General features: G+C 49.2%; 1 protein-coding gene across 2 annotated transcripts in view; it reads right to left on the bottom strand.

Moving 5' to 3' along the window:
- Positions 1-24,998, bottom strand: part of LOC111833324 (protein kinase C-binding protein NELL2-like) — a 68,498-nt gene that overhangs the window by 24,465 nt on the left and 19,035 nt on the right. For both annotated transcript variants that reach the window (XM_023791504.2, XM_023791505.2), the window contains 4 exons: positions 24,666-24,794; positions 16,359-16,484; positions 3,968-4,090; positions 2,988-3,083 (listed from right to left, as the gene is read on the bottom strand). In XM_023791504.2, the coding sequence (XP_023647272.2) occupies positions 2,988-3,083; positions 3,968-4,090; positions 16,359-16,484; positions 24,666-24,794 (474 nt within the window). The remainder of the gene's footprint in view (positions 1-2,987; positions 3,084-3,967; positions 4,091-16,358; positions 16,485-24,665; positions 24,795-24,998) is intronic.

Below are 24,998 nucleotides of genomic sequence, written 5' to 3'. Positions count from 1 at the left end.
ATACAGTGAGGAGAAACACGTTCTGCATCTTTGATTAGACCGTCCCTGAGAGCTGAGTTTGTGAGGGAATAAGAAAAATGTTCTTCTGAGAGAGTTTGGTTCACTATCAATAAGGCTGAAAACACATTGTCAAGACGGTGGACAAATGTAATTTTTAAATCATCTAGTTCACAGCGTTTGAATAATGTCCCTGCTTCCACCGCATATTCCGCTGCAGAGAGGTCAGCTGACTCATCGCTTTCAAATGCGAGGAAGAAACACAGATCAAGGGCTTCCTTTGCTGTCAGGTTAACTCCCTTTCTTGTAGCACCATGACTTTTCACGGCCAGTGAAGACAGTGCCGGGAAGCACTTGGTGGTCATGCACGGGAGCTGATTGGTCAGAAGTGCAGCAAGGTCGGTTCAAACGAGGCCATCATTTAAAAGCAGATGACAACACTCTGCACCAAAGCACTTTAAGGCTATTCCTATGGCTGAGTATGTCAGGGAGCAGGTGGCTATGGCTGAGTATAGCTGGGAGCAGGCTGCTATGGCTGAGTATGGCTGGGAGCAGGCTGCTATGGCTGAGTATGGTTGGAAGCAGGTTTCTATGGCTGAGAATTTCAAGGAGCAGGCAGCCATGGCTGAGGATGGTTGGGAGCAGGCTGCTATGGCTGAGTATGGCTGAGTTTGGCTGGGAGCAGGCGGCCATGGCTGAGTATGGCTGGGAGCAGGCTGCTATGGCTGAGTATGGCTGAGTTTGGCTGGGAGCAGGCGGCCATGGCTGAGTATGGCTGGGAGTAGGTGGCCATGGCTGAGTAGGACTGGGAGCAGACTGCTATGGCTGAGTATGGCAGGGAGCAGGTTCCTATGGCTGAGTATGGCTGGGAGCAGGTTCCTATGGCTGAGTATGGCTGGGAGCAGGTTCCTATGGCTGAGTATGGCTGGGAGCAGGTTCCTATGGCTGAGAATGTCAGGGAGCAGGCGGCCATGGCTGAGTATGGCTGGGAGCAGGCGGCTATGGCTGAGTATGGCTAGGAGCAGGCGGCTATGGCTGAGTATGGCTAGGAGCAGGCGGCTATGGCTGAGTATGGCTAGGAGCAGGCGGCTATGGCTGAGTATGGCTGGGAGCAGGCGGCTATGGCTGAGTATGGCTGGGAGCAGGCGGCTATGGCTGAGTATGGCTAGGAGCAGGCTGCCATAAAAGCTTTTCTGTGTGTGCTGGCTCCACCCACCCCTCTTCTCCGCAGAAGCAGCACACTGACATGTTGCTCAGCCTTCCTCAGCTTTATTTTACTTCTATTTTACTGGATATTTCTGCGGTACAAGATGATGATTTCCTGGAAGAGGGCGTGACATATGGCTTGCTGAGGGGAGACAGGGATTGGCCGACGTGGTTTGGCTCGCTGTTGAGGTGCACGGTGCCTTTCTTCAGTCGCCCACACTTACCGTGGTTCCCCGTCTCTGGCCATTGAGCGCATGAAAAGGTCAAAAGCTGCCTAGAGATGTGGCTTTCAGGAGAGCAGATGCGAGCCCAGCCAGAAAGGCAAGCAAACACCACGAGAGTCGCACTTAAGCTGCTAAACACCCCCGTTAGCTGCACACAGCCACCCAGGGCCGTATGTAGCATAGCGGCTGGGGCATTGAGCTCAGAAGGCTGCTGGTTCAGGACCTGAGCATGACTCAGAACCACATACTGTATGATGCCTCAAACACAGCTGTGTAATCTAAGCTGCTAACAGTTATCTAAGCCTCTTGCTTTTGGTTCCTGTGGTTAGGACTGCATGCATATGCTGATGTGGCCAAAAAGGCAAATAGGATGCACTACCTGCTCTGGGGGGTGGGGGAGGGGGGGGGGGAGGGGGGCGGTAAGCACCACTGCATGAAATCTGCACAAATAGGGGGGGAACCAGCCATATGCACAGAATGTACTGTGTGGTTGTTCCCTGTCTCTGCTGAGGCCTGTTTCCCTTAGAATCTATAGCATTAGCACTTTGACAAACGTGTTCAGAGACACATGCAGGAAGTCCCTGTTATTCCTCTAAAACCCCAGTGCCATTCAATGTCACCGGTCCATAATCCACTCCGTAAACCATTAGATTGACCAGTGGTGTGGTGTGGGACAGGGGGGGATCGCCTACCTTTGGAACCTATTTAGATCTCCGGAAGGGGAACGAGTTACCATTAAATACAGCTAAATTAATTAAATGTCTTTAAATATGATCAAATTAATTAAATGATGCAACATCGGTCTCGAGAGCCCGCTGCCTTCAGATCCGGGAATGTGCATAAATTTGCGGCGAACAGCAGACAATGCCCCCCCCTTATCTGCCGTGTATTCTTTCAAGTGAACTCAAAATAAATCCCGGTGTAATTAATTCAGCTCACACCTGCGTATGTTTTTTTTCTCTGCTAAATTTAACAGCGTTTTTCCATGCAGCTAGAGAAGGGAAACCACGATGAGGCTCTCTGCTTCGCCTCGGAAAGATCAGGATAATGTAAATGTGAGAAATGAAAGGAAAGAGCCACGACAGACTTTTTTTTTATCTCGTCCAAATCAGAATTTTGATTATAAGGGGGGCTCACTAGCTATCAAGGGTGAATTAATGGGTAGGCCGGGGGTTCTCAAAGTCCGGGCCGCGGTCCGGATGCGAACTGAACTGTAAGTTAATCTCGACCCAGCCTGTAATGCCCCTTATGGTTAACATAAAATGGCTTGTTGGTGTTGATTAAAGTACAAAAACACAATGTAGAACCATCGAGACACACATATCTCATCAAAATCAGTCTTTACATTAAGCTCACATTATGCATTGACGTCTATATCGAAATTTATTGTTAATTCATTAAAGTTCATGAAATGCTACCGGTTGCAGGTAGTGGTTAGGCAACACCTGCTTGGTGTCTTTGGTCAGCAAGTCACAACCTGCTCAGCTTCCTGTTCTGGACCGAGATACACGGAGAAAGATGCCGCACCATGGCGACGGAGAAGCACCACCGGAACCTCACCTGTGTCACACCTCTTCCCGGTGAATCCTGCCTGGCAGATGCAAGTATCCGGGGACACGCAGGTGCCGCCGTTCTGGCACAGGCCTTCGCAGAGGGCTGCCAGGGGAACAACAGGGCAAGACAATCAATATCAAGGCTGGGTGGTTCGAACCCAGGCTCAGAGACGTGGCGTGACTTCATTGGCGGGGACCCATTCTGTGGAAATCCACAGGAGCGGGAATTAAGCGTCTGTTGCGTTGCCCATTCGATTCCTGTGACACACCACCCCCGGAGAAACATCTCAATGAACTTCTCACCTGCACAGGTCATTCACAAATGGAGAAAATGCCGGAAAAGGCTTAAACCTCAGGCTGCCAGACAGCCCTTAATAAGGCAGGCTGCCCAAAATAATGGGTCACGCTCCAGTGGCACCATGGGAGCAGTCAACCCCTCTCAGGACACAGTGACCCACCATCAGGACCTGCTGCCCACGTTACTGGATCAAGGAGCCAATCACATGACGACGGGACCCAGAAACCAATCACAGCAACCGTGCGCAATCATGGGATTTGATGTCTTAATATAAAATAAAATTTGCTCAATTTCTAAATCAATATCTACTTAAAATTAGATAACGAAGATGAATAGTGGACACTAGGAGTAAATTATCTACACAATGAGGGTGTTCATAAAGTCCAGTGTGACCTCTGTAACCTAATGATGTCTATGCAACAGAACAGTGATTCTCAACCGTCTCCTAGATGCCCGCAGACAGACCACATTTTTGCTCCGTCCCACAACACCCAATGTTCCACTCAGCTGTACCAGGTATTCGGTGTTCCTGATTGGTTGGGAGCTTGGAGGGAGCAAAAATGTTGACTATGTGGGGAGGGGGGGTGTCCTTGATAATACAGTAGATACTACCAAGATGCTACATGCTATGCTATGGAGGAGGACAGTGGGCCTTGGAGGGTGGGGTGGGGGGGGGTCTTGGGCCTTACCTTTGCAGAGTGTCCCGTTGCCCGTGTAGCCCGGCTTGCAGGAGCAGCTGTGCCCCCCCACAGTGTTGAAGCAGAGTGCGTTCTCGTCGCAAGCGTGCTGGCCGCTGTCGCACTCGTTATGCTCTGTGATGTCAGAGGAAGAGGGACTGTCAGAGGCCCCGCCCAGGCGGTCTCCGCAAGCGACCCAAGGTTACCGTCATCAAGCGCGGCAGACACCCGCTACAAACAGTTCTGTCAGAACAAAAACAAGGCCGCTTCCCGGGTCACAGACCGGCGCTGGAGGCCCAGGCTGCTCACTGTGACGGACGCCCCCCCCCCCCCCCGGAACCTTTAAACTGTGACATGCTGCTCTGACAAGGCGCGACTATCAGTGTCAAAACAAAACAGAGACACCTCCCCGGGGAAGGTCTGACGCCTCCCACGTCCCGTCCACCCGGCCCGAACCTGACGTCTCAGAACTCCATTTCCAAGAGAGCGTCCTCCAGGACTGCAAAGGGTAACCTTCTTCCGGAAAGTTCCGTCAAGTGAAGCCCTTCAGCTTGTCGCTCCCTGTATCCGTGTCTCAGCATCAGGCCAGCGGGAAGCCGCGTCAAGGCTTTCCCAGAGTGCGAGGGGGCCCGAGAATGAGCACTCGTTTCCTTAACAGTCGGGTGCACGTTACTAATGCCGTGTGTCGTAGCGGTTTGGACGCGAAGCGAGAGACCACAGGATCTGCCGCTTGCCAGAAGGCCAAGCTGCTCGTTCACGCTGCGCCATGCAGAGTGGCTGAATTGCATTCTCCTTACATCAAGAGGCGAATTTTATATCATTTAGACTGATTATTAAATGCAGGCTTTTATTCACAAAACTGGAGAAGGCAACAGAAATCCATAATGGGTGTAAATGAGTTTGCAGCTGACCAGCAGTAATGCCTCTGGGTTTGCCTCTTGCTCCCCGAGTCCCATCCATGAAACACATAGGATAACATTGTTTCTGCTATTTGCACAGAAGCCACAAAGCTGATTCTGCAAGAACCATCACTACTTAGCGACTGTCCTTCAAGACGACGACGATAGCTGCGATGTGGCCTGTGAGTGGCTTAGTGGCTCAGGACTCTGTGCTCCTACTTTGATGGTTGCTGGTTCAAGTCCCGTGGCTGGCAGAGTGATGTCATCGGCAGGCCCTTGAGCGAGGCCCGTAACTCTCAAGTGCTCCAGGAACACTGGCTGCTCCTGCTGTCTGACCCAAACGTAATGGAAATTAAAGCTGTTTTTTTGCCCTCCTCCCCGGGACAGCATGGAAGGTCATGGTTCAGAGGCCAAACCTCAGAGTGGGTAGGAGAAGTCAGGAGATTCTCCAGCTACATAGCTTGTAAATAAAGAACAGGAAAAAAATCATTGGAAGATGGCCCACAATTGTTTTTCCACATTGTTTGTTCTTCGCTGCTTCCGTTCTCACCTCCTGCCTTCCATCTAATAACCCCCGCCTAAATGCTGCAGGAGGCCAGAACTCCGGGGGGGTCAACGCCCTTCACCGCTAACTACTCGTGACAGCGAGCTCAGCCTGAGGCCGTGAACACAGCCACCGGCCCGTGACAGCGTAAATGACACCAATTAACTTCTGTAATTACAATTCTTAACACTCCCGCCCTGCCGAGATCTGGTTGGGACTCTGGACGCGCAGCCCTGCCCGACCCGCTGGCCCCGGGGGCCCTCGCGTGCTCCGTTTAGGGCCTCGTCTTGACTCATCGCCCGAAGGGGGTTGAAGGTGCGAGGCCAGGCTCAGCAGACAGCGCATGACCGCAGTGACCCGAGATCGACGGCATTTACCAACATCACACACGCGGCAGGAGCAGTTCTGTCACCGTCGGAATGAACGAGGGAACACGGGCCAAAGGGCGACGGAGCTCGGCGCCGTCCGGTGCACTGAGGCCGTCACGACGGCTCAAAATCAACAGCTGCACCATGACAAATACAGAACTGTGTGTGTGTGACTTTCAGGCAGCCTGCGGGGAAAGAATTAATTTATGGATATCAGTTTTCAGACACGGTCCGTTATTCCACCGGGCTTTTAACTCGATATCCAAGGTGAACGCAAACTTCGATTCGCCTTCCGGGCGAGGTGGAACAGAATCGTAACAAGAATTTTCTGGGGGGAAAAAAAATAAAAAGAGCAGCAGAAGATAACTAAGGAAGGCGTTAAGATCAATCCCATTATCTTTTCCAAATGGAAACGGCTCATTCGAAAGGAAACACTGACATTTTAGCTGATTCCCTCAAGACCTCAGATGACAGTTCGACGGGTTCGTCACATGGGCCATAAGGCTCTCTAACACTCACCATCGCTCACAGTTAAAGCATGTATCAAATCATTTAGAAAAGAATGGGATAAAACTGTGATTATTCTCCATTATTTGCCACTTGCACAAGAACAGGTACACCGGAAGGCTACTCTCTGCATGCCCCATTTTGCTCTCCATGAGACACACAAAGAGGTGAAAGTACGGTTATAGGTTGTAGCACTGGCTTCAGGTGTGTGCAGCAGCCCCGCAGCTGGGGGTTACGGACCTCTCTCAAGGGCCCACGGACATGGCTGGGACTCAACCCAGCAACCTTCTGGTGACAGTCGCAGACGTTTAACCAGCCGAACCCCACACCGCCCAATGTTCGAGCTACATCCAATTAGTATCTGGAAGGAGCAACGGAAAAAGGAATCCCAGAGTAGCCCTCCCGTGTCAGCCACGTTGGTTTGAATCTCAGCATCCTGCAGGACTCACCCTTTCACACACGCAATCTCCCGCCGTGTTTTCTGCTCTGCGTTCAATGAGTAAACAATCAATTATGCAAGTTCTGTCAGCGGAGACGCCCTCCTGCTTAGGCTGCTCCGCCACGGCGCCGCTCCTCTGACAGCTACCCGGCAGTCTTCACCTTTCATTAACTGAGGGCGTCGAGGGAGGAGAGGGGGCCCTTCATCGATGTGGAATATTTACACTGGAACGTAGCTCTTTGAAGCATGCTGGGAAGAGAGCAGGAGCGTCTGCCCGAGGTGGTCAAGGCCAGAATGGGCCGGAATGTGTGGAACAGCCACACTCGGAAATGTCAGCGTCGGAGTAGGGGGAGCCGCCTTTGAATGTTATACGGCCGAAAGAATCGGCACTGAGGCGACGGTCTGGGGGGAGCAGGGAGCTTTAAGGTTGGGGGGGGGCGGGGGGCAGCGGATGCGAGGGCTGCACGTCAAAGAGACAGAGAGGAAAATGAAAGACGGATAGAGAGAGGGAGGGGGAGAGATAGCAAGCACAAGAGAGGGGAGGAAATCGACGATGCAGTGTCTCTGTTCTGCCGCTTCGGCTTGCGTGCCACGGAGAGGAAGTCATCCTGTTAATCCCACAGCGACAGCGACCCAAAAGCCTCCCAAATGTAAGCTGCGGCTCCTTATCACCAAATTAAACCCCCCCCCCCCACCCCCAGCAGCCGAGCACGACCTGTCTAATAACATTCAAAGGAACAGTGGGGGACACCCGGAAGCCTTCCGCGTGCGTCTCTTGGCTAATCCCCCTAGGCCTTCACGCATGGCGAGCCTTCTGCTGCACAGCCAAACCCTCACCTTCTCCTCCAAGGACAATGTGGTAGGGAGTGGTGGATGGTGGAAGTTCTCCAGCTGATTGTTCTAACCCACGCCACTGCCTCTGAGTCGATAAGCGGCTGAGACTGAGCACAGAGGCTGTTTTCAGCTCGAAAAACTCCGTGCGGAAGTGACTTTTACACCTTGTACATGCGCATCAACATGGAGCTCAAGACTTCTAGACCTAAAAGAACAATACTCAAATCACAGAATTACTGTCACGATCTGTAACACAATGTAAAACAGTGTATTAGATATTAAAACTGCCTTCATACATAATGCAGTTTGAGAGTGATGGACCAGAGGGTGGAACTAGCCAGCTTTTGCTGCGGCGGTCCAGGAAACACACCAAATGAATACACGGCCACGGCCAGTGGTCTGTGGCTCAGGGGTTAGGCCTGTACTTATGATCGGAACGCTGCTGGTGCAAATTCCGTGCTTGGCTGAATAGTCACTTTTCCATTGGGCCCTTGAGCAAAACCCTTAACCCCCTGAGAAATGCTCTAGGGCCCCAGGATGAACGGCGTGACCTGCTGTCTGACTCAAACTTCACACTATATATATAACGTGTGTGTGTGTCTCAAAGAAGAGCATGATGAGATATGCGAAAAACACGTTCTTATGTACAGTGACAGCCAACATTTAACTGAAAGCACTGACATGAGGGTCCTGCTCGACTATCAGTTATAAAAAGCCATAATACAGCTCCATCCATCGCTCAGCTGGCCCGGTGACATCACCACACCTCAAACTGGAGTTCTAGAACCGCTTGACTGATTGAGCCTTCAGGTCATCAATCTATGGTCTATGCCAATGGTGTACGGTCCTATTAAGGCAGACAATCCACATTTTCTCTTTAATCATCGTGGAGAAACAACAGTAGCTACATTACAGTGGGTGGGGGGGGGGATTCTCAGACTGCTGGTAATATGTTTTTAATTCCCATGATCCTGGTGGATTTGCATTAATGTATTAGGATGCAGTTGCTCTTTTTTATATAAAATGAGACAAAGGGATGATATATAGCTATTGCTATATTGACTAGAGGGGCAATGGTCTTGGGCTGAATCCATCTGGGGGGAGCAGCAATTCCAGCAGGCTATATTTAAATCCTAGCAGATGTCCAGTAGCCATTAATTACCCGTTGCTGGTGCATCTATTATATGGATGATAATGGGCTCGGCGCTCTAAAAATGTATCAGGAAATGAAAGCCATCCATTCCGGGCTTGTTAGGCGAAAGAGCAGAAGTCCGAATTTTTACACAGCCCCAAGAAGCCCGCAGCACAGAAGCGTGGTCTGGAAACGGGACGCGCCGCATGGAGCTATGGCCACAGATCAGAACCCTGCGCGCTGGCAGACAGCATTTACAGATCCCATCTCCGTCTCTCTCTCTCACTTGACCTGTTCTTTTTTCTTTAATCGAAGTGGTAAAATCAGGAAGATGGTGGCAGATTTATGCCTGACAGTGTGAGCTCAGCAATAACACAGGAAATTGATATGCAAATGAATGCCGTTTAAAACGCTGATGGTGGGTCAGAGGTACTGCTCAGGACCTTTGTATTACTATCCAAACATCCATCTATTACCCGTGAATGATAAAGAAGCGTAAGATCACATTGAGCCTGAAAGCCCAGGGTACAATGCAGGGGACACGCCGGACAGGATTCCAGCCCACTGCAGCGGATATTCTCACGCATACTGGGAAAATTAGAGACATAAATTCATCCGAACAGATTGAGTGTTTCTCAATACCAAGAAAACAAAGATTCTACTTGTGGTCTTGGCAAGAGCGGTTTTGCTAACTTGTCTCCCAAGAACGAACCTGAGATGCAATGAATCATGGGATTGTTCTCGTTTAGCGAGGATCCAACCGACGTATCCTTGATATTTGGGGCAGGGTAAGAACGACATCTTGGGATTGTTACCGTCTGCACTTCTGTTCTTGCTATTAGATCTGGTCTGCGGCAATAATCAGACCCCCCAGCCCAGTAGAGGTGAGACCTTGGCCCAGCCCAATGAGACACCACCATAATATGAGTATTATATTAGAATAACTTTTTAAAACGACTTTTTGTTTACTGTGCAAGTATGTGTATAAACATTATTTGAGGTTAAGGAAGAACAGCTTTTGGTTTGATTCTTTAGAGGGCCTTCAGTTCTGAATTCCTTTGTGTCTAGAAATTACTGTCAAGGTTGTTGTGATACTGCCTGCTCAGGTCTGTTGGCTCAGAAAAATTGAACTGATTGATTAAATATCCCTGGGTTCTTTTCTATTACAGTCTGATTGATTCCTCGGGCCTGGCCTCGGACGATTTGCCCGGGCTGAGCTTCCTCTGAGTAGCAGAAAATCTGGATTAGCCACAGAGGATAAATCATGTTTACAGTAAGTTTCATCTTCTGTCGTCAGCCGCTGATATGCGCTTCAGCCCGTCAAAGCAAACAAACACCTTTTTAATATTATGCCAATGTAATTTGTTTTTCTACTCCGTGAGGGAAGTAATTGGACATTTTTGTTGTTGTGAACATGCATGCAAAGTTTATTCTGAAAGGAAGAGTTTGAATATACATTTAATATTGAGTGTAAATAATTACAAGCGGTGCTCTGCATGATATTATACTGCATAATTAACCAGACATAAGAACTGTGATCTTACACTGCAGTCAAGATCAGGAATCAAATTACATGCCAGGTATACATTTTTCCATACTAAAAAAATTAAAATGACAAATTGTCTCTTGCCTGGCACTCCAGTTAAGGCTCACTCTTCACTTTGATGGCAGTGTAACACACGCAGTGACTCTGCACTGTGACTGGCAGTGTAACACACGCAGTGACTCTTCACTTTGATGGCAGTGTAACACACGCAGTGACTCTGCACTGTGACTGGCAGTGTAACACACGCAGTGACTCTGGACTGTGACTGGCAGTGTAACACACGCAGTGACTCTGCACTGTGACTGGCAGTGTAACACACGCAGTGACTCTTCACTTTGATGGCAGTGTAACACACGCAGTGACTCTGCACTGTGACTGGCAGTGTAACACACGCAGTGACTCTGGACTGTGACTGGCAGTGTAACACACGCAGTGACTCTTCACTTTGATGGCAGTGTAACACACGCAGTGACTCTGCACTGTGACTGGCAGTGTAACACACGCAGTGACTCTGCACTGTGACTGGCAGTGTAACACACGCAGTGACTCTGCACTGTGACTGGCAGGGTTACAGGGGTTTAGAAACCCAGGTTGACAAGTCGCCCCGATGATAAATTTGTCTTCATTCATCCCCTCAATAAACAGACTGCAATATTTAAATTACGAAGTTGTGTCCCCCTCGCGTCTCACACTCCCTCTACGCCATTGCTGGGTTATGTGGGTGACCTGGTAATTGGCAGTTTGATCTTTTATTGGCTATTCCATAGAAAGCCCTCGAACCCTGGCTGGGAAAGGAAAGGCAGTGTCCAAATTCAGGGGCAGCATCCTTCTAAAGCTGCATTCTAAGACTGAATGTGTCGCAGCGCTGCAACAAGTCTGTCACCTTTCAAAGGCTCCTTTAAATGCGGTCCAGCAATGCGTCCTCCTTTGGCCGAATCGCAGCCCAACATATCCCAAGATTCACCGCTCAGAGGTAAAGTGGTGTGTCCCAGCTGAGCGAGAGGAACGGGGCTTCCTGACTCAAGGGTGAGGATGGGAACAGCTGGTGACGCAAATAAGAAAGCATCTGTAGGCCAGACCAGCCCATTTCACAGACCTTTCTGTTGGACCTTTGAAGGACGCAGCCTAAAGGCTACACCATCGTGGACCACATCCTTCGAAGGACGCAGTCTTTGAATTCAGACACAGCCAAAGTCTGTTCCTATTACTACAGTCACAAGGACAAGCTCCGTAAAGGTGGATGGATGGATGGAACCTCCAGTACATTGTCACTCATTTGATTTTCCAATGAGCTTCAGTGGCTGACTAGACCCATAATTATCTGACAGCATTCCGTCAGCGGTAAAAGGCTCTCCAATGAAGTCGAGAGATGAACTGAGACTAGAAATTACTAGATAATTAAGGGATGAAAGAGCTAGCAGAGTGAAACATAAAAGGGGAATTAATTCCTGGGGTAATGAGAAGAGAGAAAAACAAGCAAAGGAACACCCATGATCAAAATAAGGGCTAAACACGACAGCAGCAGCAACAAAAGCACTATCACTGCGGCAAAATATCACTCCAAGTATTTAAAAAAATGGCAAAAACTAAACAAAATGTATAAAGTGCAAGCAGGCATGATGCACAGCAGTGGGACGCCTTAAAATCTGAAAATACATGTCACCATACCCTGCTGATAAATGCATCGCCTAATTAAAACGTTAATGGGATGTTGCTCTGTAATAATGGTTCCCAAAATTATAGTTATTTGGGCTGTAGACTGTTGGCAAAGCAGAGCGGATCAGACAGAGCAGATCCTGCCATTACTCCCCCACAGACTGACAACGTCCAGCTTCCTGTTATATGCGACACTTATACTGTTGTAGATAAACCCAACATTATTAGTACTGAACATAACACTAAGCATGTTCTGTCGTATTTACTTATTGTGACACATTAGACGGCGGGACGAAAAGACAGACAGACAGACAGACAGAGACAACTCTGAATTAGGGCTCACTGTAAATGTGTTATAAAGCAATAATACAGAAAAGGACTATAATACTATAAATATAAAACAGTAAAAACTAGAAATACAATAAATACTCTAGCACTATACACTGTAGCTAAGGAACACAGTTAAAGTGTCTGTGTGTGGATTTATGTGACACTTGTTTGTATGTGTCCCTATACTGTAAAATTTTGTTATAGTTGGTAATATTTACTTGCTTCAGCTGGTTACTGGACAGTTTTGGTTACTATATTGTTAAATCCGCATAGTTAGGTTACTGCGATGCAAGCTTCTTTAGATGCAATCAGTTTTGGAAACAACGGAGACGACCATGCCACATTTGTGAGGAACATTCTGGAGACTTCCAGTGCGCTCTGGAAGGGAGGGGGTAGCATTTTAACTATACTTCTGTAGAGCCACATCAAGGTGAAATCCGTAGAAATCCCTCAAAAGTTATTCCATATCCAGGCCCCTCTGCATGCAACAATTTAGCGACATGCTACACGGCGACTGAGCGGCGGCGTAGAGGTCAGATCCCCTGATACATGCGATATATTGTTTCATAATGAGAAAGATGGCAGAGGCCGTGTGATCTCATCACGCAAGCAGGGCCCCGCGGCTGACTTTCATCCCTGGTATCTCAAGGAGCCGGACGAGACCACATTGCGGTTCCACCCACGATGACATCGCCGGGCTGGCTTTTTGCTAGAAAGGTCTCGGATTAACTGCTTAAAAATGATTGGAAGCCTGCAGCAACAAAATTTCAAGTACAAAGTAGCTGAGCTCAAAGTAGTTTTTTTTTTCGCGGAATCACCAATATTCGCCTGCATTCATATTCACACTAAATCAATGAAACCATGACACAGCTTATATGACTATTAAATATAAAATACCTGAGAGGCATACAGAAAAATTAGTGGGGGTGTCCAATTGTCATTCAGAATGCAAAACAAGCATTCTGTACCTAGCTAAATTTATTTATTATTGTAGTTTATGTAGCTAAATCCGGTTGCTGAAGCATGATGATGATATGAAGCAGATGTACATCTGGCGCAAATTTTAAACAAGCTGCTTTTGTTCCCTGGGGACTGGTTACTGCATGTACTACCTTCTTATCGCGTTGCTTTGGGTGCGAAAATGGAAACGATAACGAGGACCCGGTGGATGCGGAGCATAATCACGCCGCAATATCGGACAGGAAATTGCTGGGGCGCCGTCGGAGTGAAGCCCGGCCTGCACTGAGCTAATGACCCTGACGCCCGCAGCGTAAGCTGGGCCCCGACGTCACCGCAGGCTCCATTCTCCAGGCTGGGATGCGGAGTGTTGAAGGCGCCTTCTGGGATCGGCGATGTGACCGTGAGGCCCGGCACTCTGGATGAAAGGAGAATGTCGCCATTCGCAATTATGATGTAGTTGCTGCGCTCAGAGGGTCAAAGGTCCCTCTTAATTGAAGGAAGCAGAGAGGGTGAAAGGGAAAGACCATGCCTGAACGGCGGCTCCTCAATTAAACCCCGCATGCCGTGCCGCTTTGGAAAATAAGACGGAGCGCGCCCAGAGCACGCTGTGAGAAAAGTCGGTGAGCGGCTGGTACAGGCGCCTTCGTTTGACTCAAACTTATCTAAGCGATTTACCTTCTCCCCTGCAAAGCCGAGTGTGAATGTCACGCCGAATCTGTGGTGCAACTGAAAGGCTTTACGTTCTGCATGAAAGGGTTTGCAGTCACTGCTTAACGACTACAGTGATCAATGGGAAAGGCGAGAGCATGTGAAGACAGACCATCCAGGGTCAACATGTAAAGTCAGATCATACTGATCCAGGGTCAACATAGAAAGCCAGATAATTCAGGGTCAACATGTAAAAGCTGATGATCCAGGGTAAACATATAAAGCCAGATCACACTGATCCAGGGTAAATATATAAAAGCAAATGATCCCAGATAAACATATAAAGCCAGATCACATTGATCCAGAGTCAACATATAAAGCCAGATAATCCAGGGTAAACATGTAAAAGCTGATGATCCCGGGTAAACATATAAAGCCAGATCACACTGATCCAGGGTAAATATATAAAAGCAAATGATCCCAGGTAAACATATAAAGCCAGATCACATTGATCCAGGGTCAACATATAAAGCCAGATAATCCAGGGTCAACATGTAAAAGCAGATGATCCAGGGTAAACATATAAAGCCAGGTCACACTGATCCAGAGTAGACATGTGAATCAAGATGACGGTGCGCTAGGGTAAACATGTAAAGCCAGATCAGAATGATCCAGTAGAAGCATATGAGGCCAGATCACAGTGATCTAGTGTAAACATGTGAAGACAGATGCTTATCCAGCATCAACACAATTTACATTTGATATGGCCCAAATATAAACGACTGAACTATCACTGATACAGTCACAAAGACAGGAATCCAGATCAAAGTGAGACAAACACGTCATCAAACCCTAACCCTAACCTTCTTAAGACCCCTGGTGGACATGCTTTAAATGATACACAAAAAACAGAGATATCTAGCAAAATTGTAAGCCTTGTCAAAGTTTGGTTTTCCCGGTGAGGTGGAACCTCAGGGTCCTGCGGGTACAGGCTGTAACAATACACCAGCTCGCTTAGCCCATATGTACAGCCCTCAGAGCCAGGCAGGTCCTCTTGGGGCTCTAGCTGTGATAGGTAAGTAGCACACGGGCCCCTTGGGAGAGAGCCGCCCTTGGGGGGGGCGAGGCCGTGACTGTGTGGGCCCCCGCTGTGAGCCGTGTGAATATGCACACTGTGGGCAAAGTCTGAAAATGCTCCGGGCGGCAGATAAATGGCCAGATCCCCCCACTCAGAGCCCAAGCTTCGCTCTCGGAGGCCACTTACTTCGCTGGCCACTGTATTAGGCACTGTATTGACTAATCAGTCAATCACACGTCAGCAGCGTGATGCATAAAAAGAGGTCATATAAGTGACTGTGAGTGTGGTACGGTTCCTGGCACCAGATGGGCCTGGTATGAGTATTTCAGACACTGCTGATCTACTGGGATTTTAACACAAAACCATCTCTAGGGTTTACAGAGAATGGGCCGAACATCCAGTGAGCAGCGGGTGAAAATGTCTTGTTGTTGGCAGAGGTCAGAGAAGAATGGGCAGACTGGTTCAAGCAGATAGAAAGGCAACAGGAACTCAAATAACCCCTCATTACAAGCAAGGTATGCAGAAGAGCATCACTGGACGCACAACATGGCGAACCTGGAAGCAGATTGGCTACAGCAGCAGAAGACCACACCGGGTGCCACTCCTGTCAGCTACAAACAGGAAACTGAGGCTACAGTGGGCACAGGTTCATCAAAACTGGACAATGGAAGGTTAGACAAACGTTGCCTGGTCAGAGGAGTTTCTATTTCTGCTACAACATTTAGATGGTAGGGTTACAATCTGGCCAAAACAACATGAAACCATGGATCCATCCTGCTCTGTATCAACCATTCAGGCTGCTGGTGGTGTGATGCTGGGATTTATTTTCTTGACACACTTTGGGCCCCTGAACATCGTTTATTCCTACTGGAATATCGCTGCTGAGCATCTCCATCCCAGTACGGCCACATTGTATCCAACTTCTAATGGCTACTTCCAGCGGGATATCAGGCCATGTCACAAAGCTCATATCATCTCAGACTGGTTCCTTGAATGTGACAATCGGTTCATTGTACTCAAATGGCCTCCACAGGCACCAGATCTCAATCCGACACGGGATGTGGTGGAATGGGAGATGTGCATCATGGAAGTGCAGCCAACAAAGGTACAACCTGGTGCTAGCAAGGTGTACCTAAAAAAGTGGCCAGTGAGTGTGTGTGTGAGTGAGATAGAGAGAGAGAGAGAAAGATGGGATATGTGAAAAGAAGCATTCCAATGTACCTATACTTGTGCAAACAGCAAATAAAGCATCATTTAATTTCAGTAAAGTTCATTTCATTTTGTTGCAATTTAATTTCATTTAGTTTAATTTTATTTCATTTCATTGAATAAGAGGAATGAACTTGCAATGAATCAGTTGGGCTTCCCAGCACTAAACAAACAATCCCGTGGGGTGTGACACGGAGGCCTCGCCCTTTGCGTGTTCCACTCCGAGCAGGTGGGGCGGGGGGGAGCTGCTCACCTGTGCAGGAGTAGTCGTCGATGCGGATGTAGCCGGTGCTGCAGACGCACATAAAGGAGCCGGGGGTGTTGACGCAGGCTGTGTTCTCACGGCAGTAGTGCCTCCCCTCGGCACACTCATCGATATCTGCAGGAAAAACACAGCAGGAGCTGAACTTTGCATCCGGGGGGTTGGGGGGCAGTTTCAGCTCCTCTGACCTTTGGGTTCAAGTCCCCAGGGGCGGTTTCCATCAGCTCAGGTACGGGGAGCCCAATTTAACCACGTGCACACCATCAATCAGGTGAGCATTAATAATTCAGCCCTGGCCTCTCTGTAACACGTCGATGTTTACACAGCCGAGTTGTAGCTGATATTTCTGACAATCGCGGGTTCCTTCCCCCGGGATGCGTTAACTCGCTCCTCATTAGGTTCGACCTACGGCATGGTCTCCTCCAGATTACACAGGGGCCTTTTGAAACTCATAAGTCTAACAGGCCAGCCCTTCCCACTCTGCCCCCCCCACCCCTCGTGCTTATTGAAATCGGCCACATGGTCCCAGTCGATTATCTTCTCACACACTGGAAAGGCAGCACTTCCCTCAGCGCCATCTTCACGGTCTTACTACATCTCCTCCGTCTGGAGCCGGGCCTCTCCTTGGCCGTGCCCGCCGCCCACGCCGCCCACGACGTCCACGCCGCCCACGCCACCCACGACGTCCACGCCGCCCACGACGTCCACGCCGCCCACGACGTCCACGCCGCCCACGACGTCCCCCTCGCCCGCCACCTCTTCCCTTGCCTGCCCCATACCTCCTTCTCTCTCCTATCCCACTCCGTTGGCACCGTTTCCAGGACCTGGAGCACCCAAGCACCCAACCCCACCAGAAGCGGCCTCCCGGGACGAAAGCACGCGCACTTCCCCCTGTAATTGCGCAGGTACCCTTCAGCAGGCCTTGACCCCGGCTCATCCCACCTAAAAACACTAAGTTGATTTCAAAGCTATTAAGCTGGGAGGTACACAAGTCACAGCGCTGACACTCAGCCACGCACCCAGACCGCTCCGCGGACTGGACCGGGGCTGCTGCCGACGTAGAGGTGATTTCCATCTCCATTAGTCGACTCCATTTCCCTGATTGCCCTGTCATGTGGAAACGTGTGCTCTGCCATTAAAGATCCCAACAAATCAATGTCCACTTTTATCTATGGATGAAGCGATTGGTGGTCTTCCTCTCTCCTATATGCCTGAGCCAAAAATCGATCGCTGCCGGACACACTGAGGTGGGCGACCCCGGAGATGGTGTGGGTGCCCCCTGAAGCAACATTGCATAGTGGTGGCTAAGATTTCTCATCTGGGGAGTTTTTGTTTCTGCGAGTAAGCAGTTAATGCTTTACAATGAGCAGTAACTCAGTTATGGTTTTCCATGAATAATTCTTTGCTTGCAGCAAAAATATGTAAATACATATATTTTTAAGTGAATCATCACACTGACTGCAATAAATATACGCATCCATCTCCCATAACTGCTTATCTGGTAGAGGTTCATGATCAGCCTGGAACCTATCCCAGAACGCACAGTGCACAAGGCAGGGGAACACTCTAGATAGGATGCTAATCCATTTCAGGGCACGGACTCATGCACAATTACACACTACAGACGATGTATAGAAACCGGGTCATGTATATTTTTGAACTGTGGGAGGAATCTGGAGTGCCCAGAGGAAAGCTACATAAACAGGGAGGGGGTGGATCCCCCAACCATGTGAAGCCTCAGTGTTAGCCACTGAGCCATAATAAACACATATTCCCGTCATTTAAATGTACTGCTTCAGCTTAAGTGTTGACCTTAGAAACTAGTTTGTCCTGGTCAAGTTTGTACTCTCAGACCAAAGCCTCAATTCATGTGACCTCGGGTGATGCTGATCTGCCGTAAACGTGACCTCGGGTGATGCTGATCCGGCGTAAACGTGACCTCGGGTCACGCTGATCCGGGGTAAACATGTGACCTCGGGTCACACTGATCCGGCATAAACATGTGACCTCGGGTCATGCTGATCCGGCGTAAACATGTGACCTCGGGTCATGCTGATCCGACGTAAACATGTGACCTCAGGTCACACTAATCCAGTGTCATCTAACTAATCCTGTTTAACTAAACCCACCTTGCTCCTAGGGAGCAAAGACCTTGACATTCACACACTAACTCCCACCTGTGGCCAAGGGGGCACTATAGCACCATAGAATATGACTAAGTAGTGTAAACAGAGTGTTTCTCTGTGGAGGTCGGCCCGGCCACCAAGGTTTTCAGCATGGCTAGGGAGGGAAACGGGGAAGGAACCATCGCCCCCTGGCTGCTGATGAGATTAAAGCACCTCTTCACCGGGCCTGGAAACACATCCACCGCTTCACTCCTCCATTCCCAGCCCTGGGGACATCCCCTTTGTACAGCAGCTCATTAATTCAAAGGGGTCCCCATCGGTGCCAACGAGGACGAGATTAATGGCGCCAGCTTGTTTCTGTCACCGGGTGGGAGAGCGATCGTGGAACATCAGCTGAGGGCCGGTAACTGCTGGTCTGGTCTACAGGCTGCCATTCCATTGCACCTTCGAGGGCCCAAACAAATGCACAAAAAAAAAGCCCAATTCTATCTCTGAGATAATGCACTAGCAGATTCTAGTCAATGTCAAAGTCAACTTTACTGTCATTATACACATGCACAACAAAATGAGGCAGAAGGCTCTCTCAGTGCAAACATCACACATTGTAATAGTAATAAAACAAACATTAGAACAGAATAAACAATTTTTAAAAAGTGTGATGATTAGTTTCCTTGGTCGACAACATTTATCGTCATTTATCATCACTTCTAATGCCGCCACCCCCCCTAGAAAACTACACCATTGCAGAACATAGTGGTGGTGGTGGGGGCGGGGGGGCACACACACAGCTCAAACAGCCCAGGGGCCTCTGACAGGGATCCAATTTTCTTCACCAAGCTAACAGCCTGGGTGTCCGGCCACCACACCCTAGCAGGGAGACCCAGCTCAGGCAAACATGGCGGCCGCCTCGTCTGGGCAAAAAATAATTAATTAATTAAAAGGGAGAACGAAGCTCCTCTGCATTTTAGCCGCCTGGTAAATAGCGCCCAGCTCGGAATCGCCCGCAGAATTTCTCCCCGCTGAATTATTGCCCCCTTCTTCCCTCCGGCGAGCAAACGCTCAGTGTCTTTCACGTTTAATCTAGAAAAAGTCCTTGGAGTGATGGGTGCTGTGGGGGGGGGGGGGGCGGTGGCCAGGCCACCTGATCCATTAACCTTCCCGCCCCGGTACTGGAGTGACTGGTAACGGGCGCCTAATGAAGCATACTCTACCCGCTTACTTCAAGTCTGCGGCAAACAAGCAGTAATAAACGGAGGAGCTGCTTTGAGTAATTTGGTTTATCGGAAACATTTGCGAGCCCCTTTTGGCAACGTCTGCAGGCTCTTCAGGACTAATTAATCTCTTCTCTGGCACAGGAAATTGCCTTCTTAGTCCTCAATTGAGACGCATGTATGAAATGCTCACCCCCCCAGGCCGACAGCACTGTCATCTTTACATCACATGTCACTGCTATTCCTTCATCTCATCCCTCCCCCCAGGGAACCAGGTGATGGTGTCTACTGCGTCCTAACCCGAGACCTCAGACAGCGCTGGAAGGTACCACATGCCACGTTTGCTGGGGGGGGCGGGGGGGGGGCGATCCCCAAGGCCGTTGTACATTTTCCTATTTCACGGACATCTCTAGATTACTCTTTTGAGGGTGTTAAAAAAAAAAAAACAATAATGCTGAAAATGTTCTTTGTATTATAATGCTATTCATCTGGACACAGCTTTCCTGGGAGTCTTTAATGTAACTACCATACACAGCTGGTATTAACTTAGCATTTTAAGTAAAAATGCACCCGTTTGCACATTCAGAAGAGCTCAGAATGGTTCTTTAGAATGAATTATTAAAACACGTCACGTTCTCTCTGTGTTCGCAAAAGCACGTGTTTAGGTGAATGTGTGTCTAAGTTGCCCAAATTAAATCCCCTGTCACCCTCCAACACGTCCCCCTGCTGCAGGAATCTGGTACCAGGTTCACCTTGATGCTCCTGGATAAGTGACAGAGAAGGCGGATGGATGGGTGGGAGGCTCATTGACAAGGAGATGTTCAGGTCATGTTTTTATGCAAAGCCATTTTCCCCCATTCATCCTGCCGGGCGTTTCACCCGAGCGATCACGCCTAAGGGTATCGCTGATGAGGACCTGAGTCAGCAATGCTGAGGGTGTCCAAGCCCTTCACATCACATGACCCCGACAAGCCCGCCCCCAGCTCCCTGTACACCAAAACGGGTCATCAGTAAGGAGAATAGAGAAATGACACATATTCTCTATCATTAACAGGGCTGTGGAAAGAGGCCGAATTTGGAAAAATAAAATCTGGGCTAAAGATTTATTATAAACTAAAACAGAAGCAAAAAAACGACTAGGGAATGAAATCTCTCATTATAATATGCTGAGAGGTTATTTATTATCGAACAGCGGCAGTCTAACAGGACGGAGACTGACAATATCAGGCCGAGTGAAACACTCAGCAACCAAATGGGCTCCGACGGGCTGGATTCATATTCATGTTCCGGCCCTGCTGGTGAACTGGTTGTTTCACACGGTGGACAGAGTGAAACTAGATTTACATCCAGGCTGTGGGTGTGTCAGACTAGATCGCTCTGCTCTGTAGATAACATCCATCTATTAAACGCAGCGGGGGCGTTAAATCCCGCGACGGGAGATGAGGTAGACTGGTGACCGCGGGGGGTCAGTTCATCGTGATTCTGAGGACGGGGGGGAAAAAAATCCAGGCATGTAGGACAGCGCTGTTAAGCTGTCGGGCGTTTCTTTGAGGCTTCAAAGGGACGACAAGCTCCACGCTGGGACCTGTGTGCGCGCCGCGGAATACCCACACTACCGCGTAACACACCATCCTGAACCTGGGGATGCCGGAATTTGCCGCAGGGAAAAATCTATGAAACTGCAGTATCTGCACACCTGAAGATAATCCTCATTCCACCTCTAACTGATGGACTATTTTGGATATATATTTTTAAAAAGCTTCCCAGAAGGCTTCCCATTGGTCGAAACAGATCAGCTGTTTTCTTGGCGGGTTACACATATCTGGCGTAGATGGATCATGTGACCGTGAGGTCGGAGGGCCAACGCCACGTTACATGTTTGTGCTTGTAAGTTTTACATGATTTCTGCTGGGGAGAAAAAAAAATCTAACAAGCCGGTCTGACTCCCAACAACCTGTTAGAATGGCAAGCCGACCTTCACTGGCGGGGGGTGAGCTAAAAATAGAGGCAGGACACTCGGATTTCATTTGCGGGAATATTCCTGCGGAGAAGAGAGCGTTTTCCGACACAGTCACACGCCCACCTCTCTTCCTGTCAAGCCTTCCAGCCTTAATGAGGCTCCCTTATTACTGTTTTCCTTCAGCCCCTGAAGCTTGTTATTACATGACTTGTTTAAAAAAAGCATATAAACTGTTGCTTTGTTTGAATTTCCCAAGTCGACGGCACTGAGGTTAAGTCACCTGAGAAGTGTCAGTCCAGAGGGTTCTCACATGCGGTTCCCTGATGGTGGAACAACGTGCCAAACCATGCGCGGTCATCAGACTCTCTCTCCACCCTCAAGAAGCACCTCAAGACCCATCTGTTCCAGGAACACCTCTACTAACCTGATACCTCCACATTCCCTGAATGTTCTTATGTTGTATTTCTGGTCCTTGATTAGTCTAATTAGGCTCTTGCTTTGTTAGAAGTTGTTCCATTAGTGCTGACACTCAGATCGGGGCATTTGCTGGAAGCTCAGCCTGGCTACACGTACTCCTGGCCGTCTCCTTCATGACATGCATGTCTGTAATGTGCTGTTTTCCTCACTTGTACGTCGCTTTGAACAAAAGTGTCTGCTAAATGAAATTAAAGTATTTTTCCCCCTTTTAGCTTTTCCCAGCATGCCACGGGAAAGGCCCAGCCAACGGAACATACCCAGAACGAATAGAGGCCAAACGACAAGGCCACACAGATTCAGGTGTCAGTAAACAGCCAATCACACGCACCCCACCCAGCATCTGGAGCACTGCAGCAGTGTGAGACGTGTTGTGTTGCATGGGAGTCCTGCTCTGGATTTAAACCTCCACAGGAATCCTGCTGCCCGAGACTAGTGTCAGGTGAGCGCCTGTAACCCATGCACCAGAAAGGGGCGTCGCAATGTCACCTTACGTCGACGAGAACGTCGATGTTCCAGGTTCAGAGGACGCCGTCACACCAGAGCATCCTGCCACCCTGTACTCAGCAACGATGCCGAACACAGGCAACCAGCGTAAAGAACGGCTCTTTTCTGATCGGCTAGCCAACCTTCCGAAATCATCGCTCCGCTGCTAATATAAAAGATTCAAATAGAAATGATCTCATAGTCTATTTTGAGAACAGAAGGACCTTAAAGCTCTATAAAATAACAATAAAAACAGTAAGTCACTTTTCTATCAATACTATAAGACTGTCTTCCTCCACACCCCACACACATTAGACTAATTGGACTAATAAAACATCTTTTATCTCAGTTGACAGTTTTAATTGTTCCCGCACATGAAGAATGGATCTACAGGCAAGTACCATGGACTGAATGCCTGAAATAACCAGCAGCTCCTTTTGCAATTTGCTGTTTTTCATTATTTCTTGATAACATTAACGCCTTTATCAGTAGCTACAACCACATTTTCGCCCAGCTGCCTCTGAAGCAGGTTTCCAGGTTCGGAAATAAAACCCTCCCCAGCTCGGCTAATTATCTGAGCTCTAGCGGTGAGGGAGACCCAGACCTCCGGCGGTGAGGGAGACCCAGACCTTCACCAAGAACATGCTAGTGTCAGGCTAGCGCCTTACTAAGGGGTCCTGAGAACGGGAGGGGTGGTTGGGGGGAAAATCACACAATTCTGTGGCCAAATATGTCCCTTTATAACCAGAAAGTGCTCAGAAAATGGCTCGACCAAGACAAAAATCTATTACCAGGCCAATAATTAGGTCTGTTTCACGTTTTGTTATTTTTGACACTAACTAAAGGGGATTCACACCTCAATCCATTTCCACACGCGCTTAATGTCAGCTGGGAATTACGGCGCTCCGCTCTCCGTCTACTTCCTGCCATTTTTGTTTTCCTCTTACACACTCACTTGGATGTCGCCAACTTACACCGTGTAAGAGAACGGCGTTCTTTCGTTCATCCATTTTCCCTTAAGCACATATCCAATGCGGGGTCACGGTAAGCCTGCAGTGAAACACGGGGATGCCCAGGGGACAGGGCAGGGAATGATCCGGACAGGATGCCAGTCCATCAAAGGGCACAGTCTCACACTGCTAATCCACCTAAAGTGCATGTTTTTATTGACTGTGGGAGGTAAGTGGAATAAAAGAGGAAACCATGGGGAGAACATGCAAGCTGTATCCACACGCAGAGCAGGCATGGAGTGGGGGGGTGGCCGTAATATAATCTTTGGGATGACGAAACTGCAGCCAGTCTGTGTTCATGATCATAGCCACTCTAAATATATTCACAGCCTCCCTCAGATTTAATAGTTAAGCAAATTATACAGCCGTCGATACAGCCCGTTCGCCTGCATTGGTGTGACCGGCGCCCTCCGCAGGGAGCAGACGGAACTGAAGCCTGAAGATTCATCGGCAGAGACAAGGTCACAGTCAGGGTCACGGGAGAGCGTACGCAAACGGCCACCTGGGAGTGTCTCCCACCCATTGCTCCCACCCATTACCCAGAGCTGCCGTACAGGTGACACCCGCATGGGGCCGGGTGCTTGGTGCCTCCTGCACCTTCCCTGCTGCCCAGCAGGGGGCACCTTGCCAGCTTAAGAACAGCGACTGGGGTGTGTGGACACGGGTGCCACCCGACAGGGACCCAACTCTCTCCATCCCTGGTTCATCTCCTCTGTAAAGGAACTCGACAGTTCTCCCTCAGAAAAAACGGTCAATATTAGAATATCAGCTAGTTTCTGAGACACCTGGATATTCATAAAGAAGTGCCTTTTTCACTATAAAAAAAATGTCATGCCCCCAAACTGGATATACCCTAAGAATAAAACCGAACAGCATGTAACCGTATGACCAAAAACCCCCCCTCACCCATAAAACACTGCTTCTTTACCATTTCGCCCCCACATATTATTCAAAGCTTGTCCGCATGTTCTCCCCCCCCCCCCACGGTTATGCCGTACATCAGTGGGAGGACCCAGGGAAGGTCTCAGTACCTTCGCAGTAGGCCTCGTCGTCACGGAGAGCGCGGAAGCCGTCCCGGCACCGGCAGCTTGGCCCCGCCTCCAGGCTGACACAGTCTGAGTTCTCCATGCAGTTGTGACCTTCGGCGCAGAAGTCGTGGCCTAGAGGAAAGGGGTGCAAAGGAGGGGGGGTCCACGGCACATTTCAGCATGTGACACGCCGACGCTGCACTGCTCTGTGAGCGCAGTCTGGCCCAAATAGACACATCAGCCTGCTTTTGTCATGTGCAGTCAGTCGCTTCTGGAATTTTCCATCCTCTGGAGGGTGTAATTAATACAGCAGTGCAACATAATAACAGATGCCAG

The sequence above is a fragment of the Paramormyrops kingsleyae genome, chromosome 1 (genome assembly GCF_048594095.1).
Source record: "Paramormyrops kingsleyae isolate MSU_618 chromosome 1, PKINGS_0.4, whole genome shotgun sequence".
In the NCBI taxonomy this organism is placed as follows: Eukaryota; Metazoa; Chordata; class Actinopteri; order Osteoglossiformes; family Mormyridae; genus Paramormyrops; species Paramormyrops kingsleyae.
Note: the sequence above shows the minus strand (reverse complement) of the source record. Positions and strands in the feature narration are given on the sequence as shown.